This window comes from Sinohyriopsis cumingii, chromosome 13, assembly GCF_028554795.1.
Source record: "Sinohyriopsis cumingii isolate HCF-2022 chromosome 13, ASM2855479v2, whole genome shotgun sequence".
In the NCBI taxonomy this organism is placed as follows: Eukaryota; Metazoa; Mollusca; class Bivalvia; order Unionida; family Unionidae; genus Sinohyriopsis; species Sinohyriopsis cumingii.
In genome coordinates, this window is record NC_142973.1 from 37,430,051 (window position 1) to 37,443,928 (window position 13,878).

The following is a 13,878-nucleotide window of genomic DNA, read 5'->3' on the forward strand; positions in this document are numbered from 1 at the left end:
TTGCCTGCCTGCCTGCAGGTTGTGTTTATCACTGACTGGCCTGTATATTTGCCTGACTGCCTACAGGCTGTGTGTATCACTGACTGGCCTGTATATTTGCCTGACTGCCTGGAGGCTGCGTGTATCACTGACTAGCCTGTATATTTGCCTGTCTGCAGGCTGTGTATCACTGGCTGGCCTGTATATTTGTGATTGCCTGCAGGCTGTGTGATTCACTGACTGGCCTGTATATTTGCCTGACTGCCTGCAGGTTATGTGTATCACTGGTCTGTATATTTGCTTGACTGCCTGGAGGCTGTGTATCACTGATTGGCCTGAATATTTGCTTGACTGCCTGGAGGCTGTGTGTATCACTGACTGGCCTGAATATTTGCTTGACTGCCTGGAGACTGTGTGTATCACTGACTGGCCTGAATATTTGCTTGACTGCCTGGGGGCTGTGTGTATCACTGACTAGTCTGTATATTGGCTTGACTGTTTGCAGACTATGTGTATCACTAGCCTGTATATTGGCTTGACTGCCAGCAGGCTTTGTGTATCACTGACTGGCCTGTATATTGGCTTGACTGCCAGCAGGCTTTGTGTATCACTGACAAGCCTGTATATTGGCTTGACTGCCAGCAGGCTTTGTGTATCACTGACAAGCCTGTATATTGTCTTACAGAGTAGGCCTGGTCTGCTCACCTGCATATAATAGACGTGAATAATGGAGGCAGAAGCTGTGGTGGCTTGGTGGTTCATGTGCCAGGCTCACAATCAAAGAGTGTAGGTTTGAATCCTATCAGATCAGCACAGGTCAGCGCCACTCCAGTTGCTTCAGCTGTAAACGGCCTACTTGTGTTGCTGTGCTGTAAAACACCAAAACTAAACCAAATCCATTTCTAAAATTAGTTATGAAATGGCATCTGTTGTACCATTGAATATCTGCCAAACTGAATTTGTTGCATACCAATATATTAGTGAATGGTTTAAGAATGGTATGCAATATATTTTACTTCCTAGCTTAAACTGACAATAGGATATATAAATAAGCTTAATTCTAAAGCCCTTATTTACTCCCTATTAGTCATTTTGGAAATAATTTTGATGATCAGCTCATCTTCTTCCTAAAAGAAAACACTTGTAGCCAGGTATCTGAATTTGTTTTAGGGAAAGTACATTATGTATAAACAAAAGATAAAGGAGATTTGGTCTCCTGGAATGGAGACAGTGTTTTACTGGTTTTCCAGGAGACTCCTGGAATGGAGACAGTGTTTCACTGGTTTTCCAGGAGACTCCTGGAATGGAGACAGGGTTTTACTGGTTTTCCAGGAGACTCCTGAAATGGAGACTGGGTTTTACCGGTTTTCCAGGAGACTCCTGAAATGTAGGCACGGTTTTACTGGTTTTCCAGGAGACTCCTGGAATGGAGACACGGTTTTACTGGTTTTCCAGGAGACTCCTGAAATGGAGACAGGGTTATACTGGTTTTGTAGGAGACTTCTGAAATGGAGACAGGGTTTTACTGGTTTTCCAGGAGACTCATGGAAAATCCAGGAGATATTACATGTATGAACTTTCTGTCCTTTGGCACAGCACTAACTGTTTGCATGTTTAACATATAAATCTTATAGTTTGTATTTATGGTATGTACCACTTATCAGGACCTATTAGGAGACAGTTTTGTCCTGAAAATCAAGATAAATTGAACTAGTAGGTGATTAAATGTTCATGGGGAGGTGGATAAAATTGAAGTATTGTATCTTCAGCAGTGGAAAATTATTGTCCAGATATGGATGTTATAATGTATCATTCAAAATTTTTTCACTCTTAAAATAAGATATATTCAGATATTTATAAATTGACATGTGGTAAAAAAAAATATTTTGAGAATTTTGTGATGCAGTCTTTGCTTAATGGATGATTACAGGCACATATAAGCTTGAATTCAGGCAAAGCAGGAAAGTACATAATGGTTTCCAACAGAGAAAAATGTATTAATTTCATAAAATTATTGGGATTAAATATTTGCAGTGATAAGGTACTTCATATTTTGAAATCAGTTACATGTTTTCTTGCGCTACAATTGTTATTAAGGGTTGTAGACAGTGGGTACTTAGAAAGATGCAAGACTTTGTAGTAATAATAATAATAATAATAACATTTTAAAAATTAATGTCTGTTCTAACAATAATAAATATTTTGTTGGAAAAGACAAATTTGTACTAATTTTGAAAAAGATAGGTTACTGCATTTGTATAAAAAATATGAATGCATTTTTCTGAGCTATACTGGTCCTTGATGTAGCTGCATTGATGTTTCTGTTCTGTCATTGATTGGAATCGTAAGGTGGAAATAAAATATGAAATTCTTTTAATGGAAATTCTCAAAAAGACACAGGATTAAATATTGTTTGTTATGGAATAACAAATTAATTTCATTTGTTGAGTGGGACTGCTTCAGTGGCCTAGTGGTTAGAGCGCTTACCTGATACTATACATTGTTTGTTTACAATAAAAAGTAGTTCCTAACACTCAGTGCTATTTTAAGACACATATTGTGCAGTATAAAGCTGTACAGTGTGGAGAAATACTGCACAATTCTGACAATGGTAAGTTATATTAGTGCTTAAAAAAAGAGACATATTCAGCAGGGTATGAGAGTTAAAAGTGAAATAGTTGAGCAGTATCAAAATGGTGAAGACACAATCTAGCAATGATCAGTGAGCTAATGTTGTCTACAAGAAGCATTTGGAACCGGAATTTTAAATGAGTTTGGCAAGTACCCATGTTTTGAGAAACAATTGTATCATTATTTTCATACAAGATCATCATTGGAACGTGAGCTTGATGCAGTTTTGAAATATATAAAATAACAATGTGGCTCTTCAGTTTTGGTTTGAAATATTTTATGTGTTAATTCTAGCTTGGAATTGTCTAAACCTCTTGAGCAAGAAATTTAGTTTAACCTCCGAGTCCCAAATATTTGACACATTATAGCTTTCATTAGAAGCCACAATCATGGAATTCTCACATTTTTCTTAACTTAGGTCCCTCTTTTAGTCATGTTTTGATGACAGTGGTGCACCCTAAGTTTCGGATTTGGAGGCTGTCAATAACTTGAAAACACAGAAGCTTCCTGATTTTTGGTTTGATTTGAAATATAATTGATTTGAAACAATGGAGTACAATTTGGTGAGTTAGGCTTATTAACGACCAAAAATATGTAATAATTGTTTCAGTTCTTAGCACAGTAATAGTGGCAAACTCTGTACCAATTTAGCACTGATTATTCTGACTTGTCAGGAGATAAAGATTTTGTCCAGAAGTCAGTCATGCAAATAGTTGATTTTGGTGAATTGGGAATTTAAAGTTTGTGGGGACTTCATGGGAATCCATACAATTAACACTTTAAATAACCTGCATGCAGTTATTTGGCATCCTTGTGTACTGCATAGTACTTCTGACTAAGAATACAGAAGACATTTACGGCAGTAAGTGTTCCATAACTATGCATGTTCTGATATTGTTAAATTAAACTAACTAAAGATATTTGCCTACATGTCTTGCAGTTTTGTACCCTCCTGCCAATTCTAAAAATGAAAAACAGCAAGAATATAAAAAGTGCCAAAAATTTAGTCATTTCATTTATCACTTTATAATTTCTAACCTGATTGTTTTGCCAGGGGACCCTTAACATTGTCGTCTTGTGCGTGTTTCAAACCAAACAGAAGCTGTTGATGTAGACAAGCAGACTGCTCATGTCCTCTTCTGGTTCCCAGAACAATCCTTTTGCAGTAAAAACTGTCCTCTACATCCAGTATTTGCAGTGTATGCTTTTAATAGTTCTGTTTTTATAAAAATTGAACCAGATAAAATGGTGTTACTCTTATATATGTATGTTCATATGGATGTAACCCTCAAAGTTAAATTATGGAAATTTACAGAATTATTCAGAGACGGTGAACTGCACCATATCTTTTGTTTGATAAAATAGACTTCATCCATGTAAATATAGTGAAGATGTTAGTAAAGACATTTCCTTTTAGTTTAAAGCATGAACAAGACAAGTTAGAGATCCCCTTGTGACAATCAAGTTAGAAATTATATATTAATGAATGAAAGGTCATATTTTTTAGCATTTTATATCCTTGATGTTTTTAGTTTTTAAATTTGGTGGTGGTGAATACTATAGTGTGCATTGACATTTTAACATGTAGACACCAATGCATGTTTTTTATTCAATCCAGTAGTACACTAACTTCTTTCTCACCTTGTTTGTAATTAGTGGTGAAATGTTGGACCCCTTATATATGCATTTACAAAAGCAATGTTAATAGAATTGAATGCAAAAGAGCACAATAGTCATAACTTTTAGACATCAACCCTGTTTTTTGGCTGGGTCTGAGGCATTCCTTGTGACATCTTGGTTCTTTTTAATATAGGTATATGTTCATTAAATCTCAATGCAGATTTGTTTATGCTGCAAACATGCAGTGTACACAACATTTTGAAGTACATTTTGAATTTCTTGTTCCTATACTGGGTCTTTTTCATATAAATAACAATTATTTTTAACATGTTTGTATTCTTCCAGCAATATAGTCGTGATGATAGTTCAATAAAAGAAGAAATGCAACAAATTAAATGTGAAACTAGTCCACCAACTACACCCAGATCTCTGCGACTGGATCAGATACAAGCTGCATTGGCTGAAGGGGATGAGAGTCCAAGGTAAGGGAGATAAGTATGCTGATTGCCTGCAAGAAGGAAAACTCTTAAATTTGATCATGCAGTTTACTTTTTTCTCAAATTGATAAGAATTCAAGGTAAGTGAAAATAACTTTGTTCCAGCTGAATTGATTTCAAGTAACTTTGTTTCAAAACTGTGATGAGTGTCCAAAGTAAGTAAAAGAATTGTCATCTGACTGGACAGTATGCAAGCAGTCCCATGGTGGTTGATAAAGAAGCCTAGGCAGTTTGATAGTATGCAAGCAGTCCCATGGTAGTTGATAAAGAAGCCAAGGCATAGGCAGTTTGATAATATGCAGGCAGTCTCATGGTGGTTGATAAAGAAGCCTAGGCAGTTTGATGGTATGCAAGCAGTCCCATGGTGGTTGATAAAGAAGCCTAGGCAGTTTGATAGTATGCAAGCAGTCCCATGGTAGTTGATAAAGAAGCCAAGGCATAGGCAGTTTGATAGTATGCAATCGGTCCCATGGTGGTTGATAAAGCCTAGGCAGTTTGATAGTATGCAAACAGTCCCATGGTGGTTGATAAAGAAGCCTAGGCAGTTTGATAGTATGCAAGCAGACCCATAGTGGTTGATAAAGGAGCCATGGCATAGGCAGTTTGATAGTATGCAGGCAGTCCCATGGTGGTTGATAAAGAAGCCAAGACATAGGCAGTTTGATGGTGTGCAAACAGTCCCATGGTGGTTGATAAAGAAGCCAAGGCATAGGCAGTTTGATAGTATCCAAGCAGTCTCTTAAATTTGATCATGCAGTTTACTTTTTTCTCAAATTGATAAGAATTCAAGGTAAGTGAAAATAACTTTGTTCTAGCTGAATTGGTTTCAAGTAACTTTGTTTCGAAACTGTGATGAGAGTCCAAAGTAAGTAAAAGAATTGTCATCTGACTGGACAGTATGCAAGCAGTCCCATGGTGGTTGATAAAGAAGCCTAGGCAGTTTGATAGTATGCAAGCAGTCCCATGGTAGTTGATAAAGAAGCCAAGGCATAGGCAGTTTGATAGTATGCAAGCAGTCCCATGGTGGTTGATAAAGAAGCCTAGGCAGTTTGATAGTATGAAAGCAGTCCCATGGTGGTTGATAAAGAAGCCTAGGCAGTTTGATAGTATGAAAGCAGTCCCATGGTGGTTGATAAGGAAGCCTAGGCAGTTTGATAGTATGCAAGCAGTCCCATGGTAGTTGATAAAGAAGCCAAGACGTAGGCAGTTTGATGGTATGCAAACAGTCCCATGGTGGTTGATAAAGAAGCCAAGGCATAGGCAGTTTGATAGTATGCAAGCAGTCCCATGGTGGTTGATAAAGAAGCCAAGGCACAGGCAGTTTGATAGTATGCAAGCAGTCCCATGGTAGTTGATAAAGAAGCCAAGGCATAGGCAGTTTGATAGTATGCAAGCAGTCCCATGGTGGTTGATAAAGAAGCCAAGGCAGTTTGATATCCCTTTATTCACCATAAAATTTAATTCTGTGAAATCCAGGTGGCTTACTTTTTAAAATTATTGTTAGATGTAATCTTGCATTATATTTATTTTCCTGCTATGTCTGAAGGAGCACATGTCTGACTGTCATGTTTCACAAATTTAATTTCCACCTTAGTAACTTTTGAAGGACCAAATGGATTGAAACTCACTTTCATATAATTCTGTATATGAAGAAGGTATAGGTCAAGTTGTTTCCCTAATTTATTGCTAAAGTTTACAGAGTTTTTTCCCCTGTTTGACTGTGCACTTGCCTTTTAGTTTCTGCTCAGTAATTTTTCAGGGACTCCATGAATTGATAATAAATTTGGTATTAAGTTTTGATTAACAAATTTTGTATACTTTTTTGACTTGTGCTTCTAATTAAACTTTCTTTCACAATTGAGCAAAAACCACACAAGGTAGACAAACAAAATTTAGTATGTATATTTGTAGTCGTATGTTGATAATGTGGTTAGATTGCTTTTTAAAATCCTTAGTGTGCAAGAGCAAAACCCACTTGAGATGGACAAATTAAATTTGGTAAACAGATAAATATAAAAATTAGATTTTCATGCCATTACAGCACTTTTAGTTGACATCACTTTGGCGAGAAGTAAGAGTTAGCAGTCAATTTATCAGTAGTGGCAGCACCAATAGTTGGTTAAAGTTTTTTGGTTTAAAAGTAATTGGTGCATATATTTCCTAAACCCCTTGATGAATACACTTCATACTGAATTGTTATGAAGCTAAATCAGTTCATTCTGCAGCATGCTTGCTTAACCTTTTTACCTAGAGGCCAAGGTCACACATTTCACATTCTTTAATTATAGGTTCAAGGTGCAGGCCGTAACCTTGTTTACACATTTTTTAACTTTTTGGACTTGTTGAGCATGTCATGTTACGACATTGACCATCCATCCCTTTGTTCCCCATTTTGTTTCCTAACCATTACCAAACTTTGTATGCTGCTTGAATTGACTGCATAGAAGAAATTTTTACATTTCTGGTTCAAAAGGTCAGGTTTCAGTTTTACAGGGACTGAAAGAAGGAAAACTTTTCACATATTAACTGAACTGTATATTAAGTATGATTGTATTTGGGACATTGTGTTTTACAAGGGAGATAAATGTACTTCAGAGAACAGGAAAGATTGTTTAGAAAATGCTTAGATAATGAATGTACTTGGGTCTTAGAGAAATTTTATGCATTTTCTATCTTTGACTAAGGTTAATGTTGGGACTGGTCGGCCTGGTGTCAGGATAATGTTACTGGGTGGGACATCATGCTACATGTCTGTGGCATGATGTCCCAGTGGTAGACATCACTTTAAACTGCCACACTGCAGACATTATAGTGATATGAATAGAACATTGTTAAAGCTACATTAAAAATCCAAATCACACACACACATGATAGTGATATGAATGTAAGATTGTTAAAGCTGCGTTTAAAGTCCAAAACACTTGCATCTATAGGTAGCATATGTTATGGATGAGCTGTGATGGGTCAAGCAGTTGTGCTTTGTTATCTACCCATGCTAAATGAGGTGTGAAAGACCTAGCACCTAATGGTTGATCTCATATTGGAAGGGACCATAGGCTAATTATTCCTTCTTTTCAGTGAATTAAAAATAATCAGTAATGAATCAGATGTCAAGTCACAGTGTCAGGTAGTATCTTTAACCAATAGCCATTCATGTCCAAATATGGAGGACCACTTTGGTGGCCTAGTGGTTAAAGTGTCTACCTCAGATGTGGAAGGTCGTGGGTTCAAACCCTGACAGAGTCATACCAAAGACTTATAAAAATGGTACTAATAGATGCCTCTCTAGGCACTCGGAATTAAAAGTTTAGTGTTAGGACTGGTCAACCTGCTGTCAGGATAATGTGACTGGGTGGGACATCATGCTACATCTCTGCGGCACGATGCCCCAGTACTAGACATCACTATAGACTGCCACATTGCAGACATTGTAGCGATATGACTGGAAGATTGTTAAAGCTATGTTAAAAATCCAAAACACACAAACACACACACCAAATATGGAGTAGAACCCCTGGTGGCTAAGTGGTCTAATGTAGTCACCTTTACAGATCATTGACACATCTCACCTCTGTACGTTTGATTTCAAATGTCAGCCAAGTCGGTGTGAGTATGAGAGAAACCTTGTCAGTAGCTACCCATGGATTGATGGTTCTTTGTCCACCAAAATATGCTGGCAACAATATATAGCTTTTCATATGCTTATGTTAAATCCCACAAACCCAAACCCAAATATTGAGCAATTTTCCTTTGCAACAGTTAAGTTCCAACTGACCCTTGTTGAAATTCATCTCCTTTTCCTTGTGGTGGCTTCACCTTTAAAGTAAATACTGAATATGTGGAGATTGAGCTAAGTAGAGTTGACTTGATTAAATTATATTTGGAGGTTTCTGTTTCACAGTCGGAGAGCACTGGACACCTCAGCACGGTTAATGGACAGCCTAGCCAGTAGTGATACCAGTAGTCAGGACTCGTTGCATAAACATCACAAAAAGAAGACAGGAATCAAAAGTTCTATAGGTCGACTCTTCAGTAAAAAGGAGAAGGCCAAACAGAAAGAAGCTATGGGGAGAAACATGATGCCAGCAGGTAGGTTCCTTTATTCTGTACATTATTTTTGTTGTCATCATTTTCATCTTGTTATTCTCATCATTATAGATCCATTTAATATTGTGTTATTCATATCAGCATCTGTACCAACACCACAGTATTTATGTATATTTTTTAGTTTACCTGGCCAAAAGTCTGTGAGCTTAATGGTATGGTTTTTTTGTCTATCATGTATCAGACACCCATTTACAATTGTTATTTACAACTTCTTTTTAAAAGAACTACTTGACCAATATGCACAAGATTTTGCAGGAAGCATTCTAGCATTGTGGCCTTCAAAAGATTTCATTGGATGCTCGTCCACTATAGAACTAAGAAGTTGTAATGAAAAGTAGAAAAAAAACAACTTTAAATAACTTGCTAAAAGACAGATCGGTAGAATTTGACAGCATCTTGAAGGGATTTAAACTTTATTCAGATGATGCCAATCCACAATTAAAATGACCACCATTATTAAAATGAAAACTTTAAACATCTCTTGTAAGCTGCTCAACAGAATCTCACCAGATTTAGCAAAAGCATTTTAGCTTATAGGGGTTTTAATTTTTTTTTACAAATGATGCTGAGCCACCATAAATAGAAATGGAAAAAAACTTTAAAAATGACTGCTAAAATATTGCTTTGCAGCATCTGGCCAATTTTGACAGATATTCACCAGACATAAAGTCCTTTAAGATTAATGGAAATGATGCCAAACCACTGTCAAATTTGGCAACAGTTACTGCCAATATAATAAATCTGAAACAGCTTTTCAGAAACTACTCAGAAGAATTTGACTAGACTTTCAGAAAACATTTTGTATTAAGGGCTTTTGAATATATGCAGTGCTATTACCATTGTTACTAAGCAGATGTTCTTTCCTTTGGCTAGGCATGTCAGCCAGGTGAGTGGTGTGAGGTCCTCTTTGGCCTTTTGTAATTATCAATATCTTTCATGTCCTTTGCAAAGTACATCCACTGTACAACTCAGTAAACTGATATTGAGGTTGGTTACATAAAGAAGACAACCATGCAGAATATTGTATACAGTGTTACTTTTTGTGCACAAGTGAAATCTGTGCTATTCTGCCATAAAGGGGACTGAAAATAAGGTTATTATCGGCAGTTAAACAGAATACAGAAAGCCTCTTAATGCAAACACAGATGCAATGAATTTTATGTTAATGGGAAGTGATTATGTACCCCCAGTGAAGTATAATGTAAATACAATGCAATATGGATCTAACAAATTATGGGTACAAAAAAGTCATTTGGATGTCTTTAGAGGTTTGCTAAATTGTGCTTTGCTATAGAAAGCAGTATATTTTGGCAGAGATCTGGGATACACCAGGTCAGTTTTATACACTTTACACTATCTTGAATATTCCATGTATGATCTATGCTTGGTTTTCTTTTAAACAAACATAAATTTGTGTTATTATTTTTTTTTTAATTTTCCCCCTAGGTGCTGGTTACATAGATCTATCAGATGGAGGCTCGGATACTCTGGGTAGAGGTTTAGGGCAGTCAGACTTTGACCGGCGGAAGAAAAAGAAGTAAATATTTTAGACTTTGTACTTTTCAGTATCTATGTCTTGCCTTGGAAGGTTGACTTTGTGATACGGCATCATTGGTGTCGGAGTTTAGATTTTATGGTACAGTATTTTGGAGTTGTAAAATAATATACATCACTTTATTTTTAGACTTCTTCACGTCATGGTAACATTGGTTTTGTTGTAAGGTGAGTGTGGCCATGGACCCCATTTCATTTATTGGTAGTAAAATTTACTGTGTTTAGCAAAATATGTAAACATGATAACCAAAACAATACTGTTTAGTCCGGACTATACATCCTGAAAACCCAACAACTCCAGTCTACTTGGGAGGCTTAATGTTCATCTGAGAACTGTTTATGTGTAAGACATTGACATTATGCCTGCCTTACCTCACTCAAATTGCAAATGTTTTATTTGCTATACATCTTTTAACTGATTCAGTGTGTTAGACATGTCTGTGGTGAATTCCTGTTTATATGCCATGTTAGGTTAGGGTTGTTTTGATATTGGTAAATTATTTTACAAAATTGGTAATGCAGCCACGTGTACATCCAGGATTTGCACACAATTTTCAGTTGTGAGATGTACTGAGATAAAGTTGAAATGGTGTTTCATTAAAATAAAATGTTGCATCTCAAAGGTCCTGTTGACAGTTGTTGTAAATATTGCAGTTTATGGAGCTTTTGTCAGCATTATCTGTTAACAACCTGACATGTAGCAAGTAGTACAATCAATTCTCATCAACTTAGGTTAATTCCAAGTGATGCCATGTTTTTGCAATGAAATCATGCATATGTTTTGAAAAGAATTAAGAAAAAAGTCCTACCAAACAGTCAAGTTAAAAAGAGATGTTGCAATCTGTCATTTTATTGAAATTGGTAGTTACTGCCTTACTGAAAGCCATGTGCAGGTTTGTTTACACAGGTACTTATTTTGTAAATGTTTACAAGCAGTAAACTAGACTAAGCCAATTACACATGTAAACATTGCAGCCCTTGTATCATGTACTTCATTGTAAGGATGTCTCACTACAAGGCATTTTACTCATGGGCAGCATTAAAATGAGGGAATGCTGCATCATGGCATAGTTTGCAATAGAGATACAATGTTAGTAAAGTGAGTTGCATTCACTTTAGTGGTTGCAAGCATTTGGGGGTGGGTGGAAATGCACTTTTTTTAAAACCATTTCATGCAGAGAGAATCTGCACTTGTAGGAGAAAGTTGTGGAGTAGCTGTAAAAATATAATATCTATGAATAAAATGGGATTCCTTTTTCTACAATAGCCTTCTGAAGAAGGAAGCATTGTATTTAATATATATAAATGCCAAAGCAATGGATAAAAGCTGTTTTGCTGCTGCAGGTATATTCTCTCTCTTTGTTACACACATATATATATATATATATACACACACACACACACACACATATATATATATATATATATATATATATATATATATATATATATATATATATATAGATATATAGATGGGAGTAATCACCAATGGCTTCACTGTATTCGTTTCATGATTTTTAATTTTTTTAATTTCAGACATGAGCTATTAGAAGAAGCAATGAAAGCACAGACTCCATTTGCATTGTGGAATGGACCTACAGTGGTTGCATGGCTTGAGGTAATTTGAAAAACCATCTCTCATTTAAGTGCTTAATTGACTATTTTAAAGTTTTATTATTACTTCCCTTGTTTGCAGATTTTGTCACAAATAACAAGTTGTTTGCAGATAATTACAGTTGTAACAGAATTAATTAGCATATTAAAGAAAGATTTTATGATGCTGAATAATAACATTAAAAGAACCTTTAACGAACTTTTTAAAACTGCTTTACAGAATTTTATCAGGTTTGACAGAAAGCATCCTGGCATAGATGATTCTCACTTATGTACATATGCCGATCCACTTTCTGATATGGCCATCGTTGCTGATAATAGAAAAACCTAATGTGCATTATACCAAAGTTTGAGTGGCTGAGTGTTCTAAAGTGCTCACCATTACAAATCATTGTCATCTCAACTCTGTTTGTGTGGGTTTGAGTCTCAGCTTCATCCAAATTTGGGCATTGTGAGAAAGCTTGCCAGTAGCTTCTTGTGGGTTGGTGTTTCTTTGTGAGGTTTTTCTGGGTTCTTCCTCCAACATTTATACCGGCCACCATGTATAGCCTATCTTGTGCTGGAAAATGGCGTTAAACCCTACTACAACAACAACAACAACAACCAAACTTTGCCAGACAGTATCCTGGCATAAAGACTTCCAGAAGCAGTGAAGGTTTTCATTTTTTAATAATGATGGTTATATTTAATTACTAAGAGCATAGAAACCCATGACTTTAAAGAATTTCCGTGATATTTGGAAGTTGTTCCAGGGCATAATCAAACATTGGGACTCAAAAATGCAATTCTTTAAGTTACGTTTCCAGACCCTTAACCATTGAGTTTGGGAGCCACAGTTGGCCATTTGGCAGAGAATTCAATACATAATCTGTAGGCTAATAGTTCCAGACATGATTTTTCTCCGTTTTAAAGCGGAATTCCACTTTTCTCCTGACTTGAATCCGATTTTTACTGATATAGTCCTGTTTTTTTAATCATCTCTGATCTGGTTTTTTTAAAATGGTCTGTTCGGTTCCATTCCACAGTGATCCTTGTAACATATTCATTCCATACATTAGTTAGTCCATGTAAGGAGTATTCTAATTGGTCAAAAGTTTAAATTCATCCAATGAATCTTTGTGTAATGGAAACTGATGGCAATGGAAAGAAGAAGCGTATTTGCAAAAAATGGCTTTCCTTGTTGTTGAGAGAGACCATGACACAAGAAGTTTAGATAAAGGTTTAAAAAACGTATGGAAATGGGAATGGCTGGAGCGAAAAGTTGACGGAATTTTAGTTTCTGAATGCTAGAGGACTTGCATTTTGTGACCTCTGCTTTATAGTTATCGCAGTTGGAACTGTTTGGAACAGCACCTACAAAAAAAGCTGCATATGGAAAAATCTAAGCTCAGAAGGCATCTGGAAAAATTGTAATTAATTACCATAAGAAGAAAGATTTCTTGCATAAGAGAACAGATGTAGCTCTCTGTCAGAATATGCACAATGCATGTCACCAATACAAGCACCAGCTTGAAAGGAAAAAGGCTCTTATTAAGAAGGAAAAGAAATGAATGCACATTGAGCCAAAAAGGTCAGTCAAAAAGGAAGGCTAAAGAAATCTTTGCCAAAGCCACACAAAGAGCTCGATTGGAATATCAACAGGCTGTGTCCATTGGAGAAAAAGACCAGTGAATGTATGAAATTATTTGTATATAGTTGATGTACATGGGTGTTTTTTTTACAGATTTGTTATGAAAAGAGAGAAGTATAATCTATTTGCTGAAAAAATTGAGAAATTTTTATGACTTAATTACGATGTGAACACTGACATGCACATGAAATAACTTCAGCATCAATAGTATTGGAGAACAAATTCATGTGACAATAAATATTGTGA

The 13,878-nt window shown here is 36.1% G+C and overlaps 1 protein-coding gene across 3 annotated transcripts in view; it reads left to right on the plus strand.

Moving 5' to 3' along the window:
- Positions 1–13,878, plus strand: part of LOC149785221 (liprin-alpha-1-like) — a 152,320-nt gene that overhangs the window by 86,501 nt on the left and 51,941 nt on the right. For all 3 annotated transcript variants that reach the window (XM_089979042.1, XM_089979043.1, XM_089979044.1), the window contains 4 exons: positions 4,576–4,712; positions 8,629–8,816; positions 10,281–10,371; positions 11,925–12,006. In XM_089979042.1, the coding sequence (XP_089835168.1) occupies positions 4,576–4,712; positions 8,629–8,816; positions 10,281–10,371; positions 11,925–12,006 (498 nt within the window). The remainder of the gene's footprint in view (positions 1–4,575; positions 4,713–8,628; positions 8,817–10,280; positions 10,372–11,924; positions 12,007–13,878) is intronic.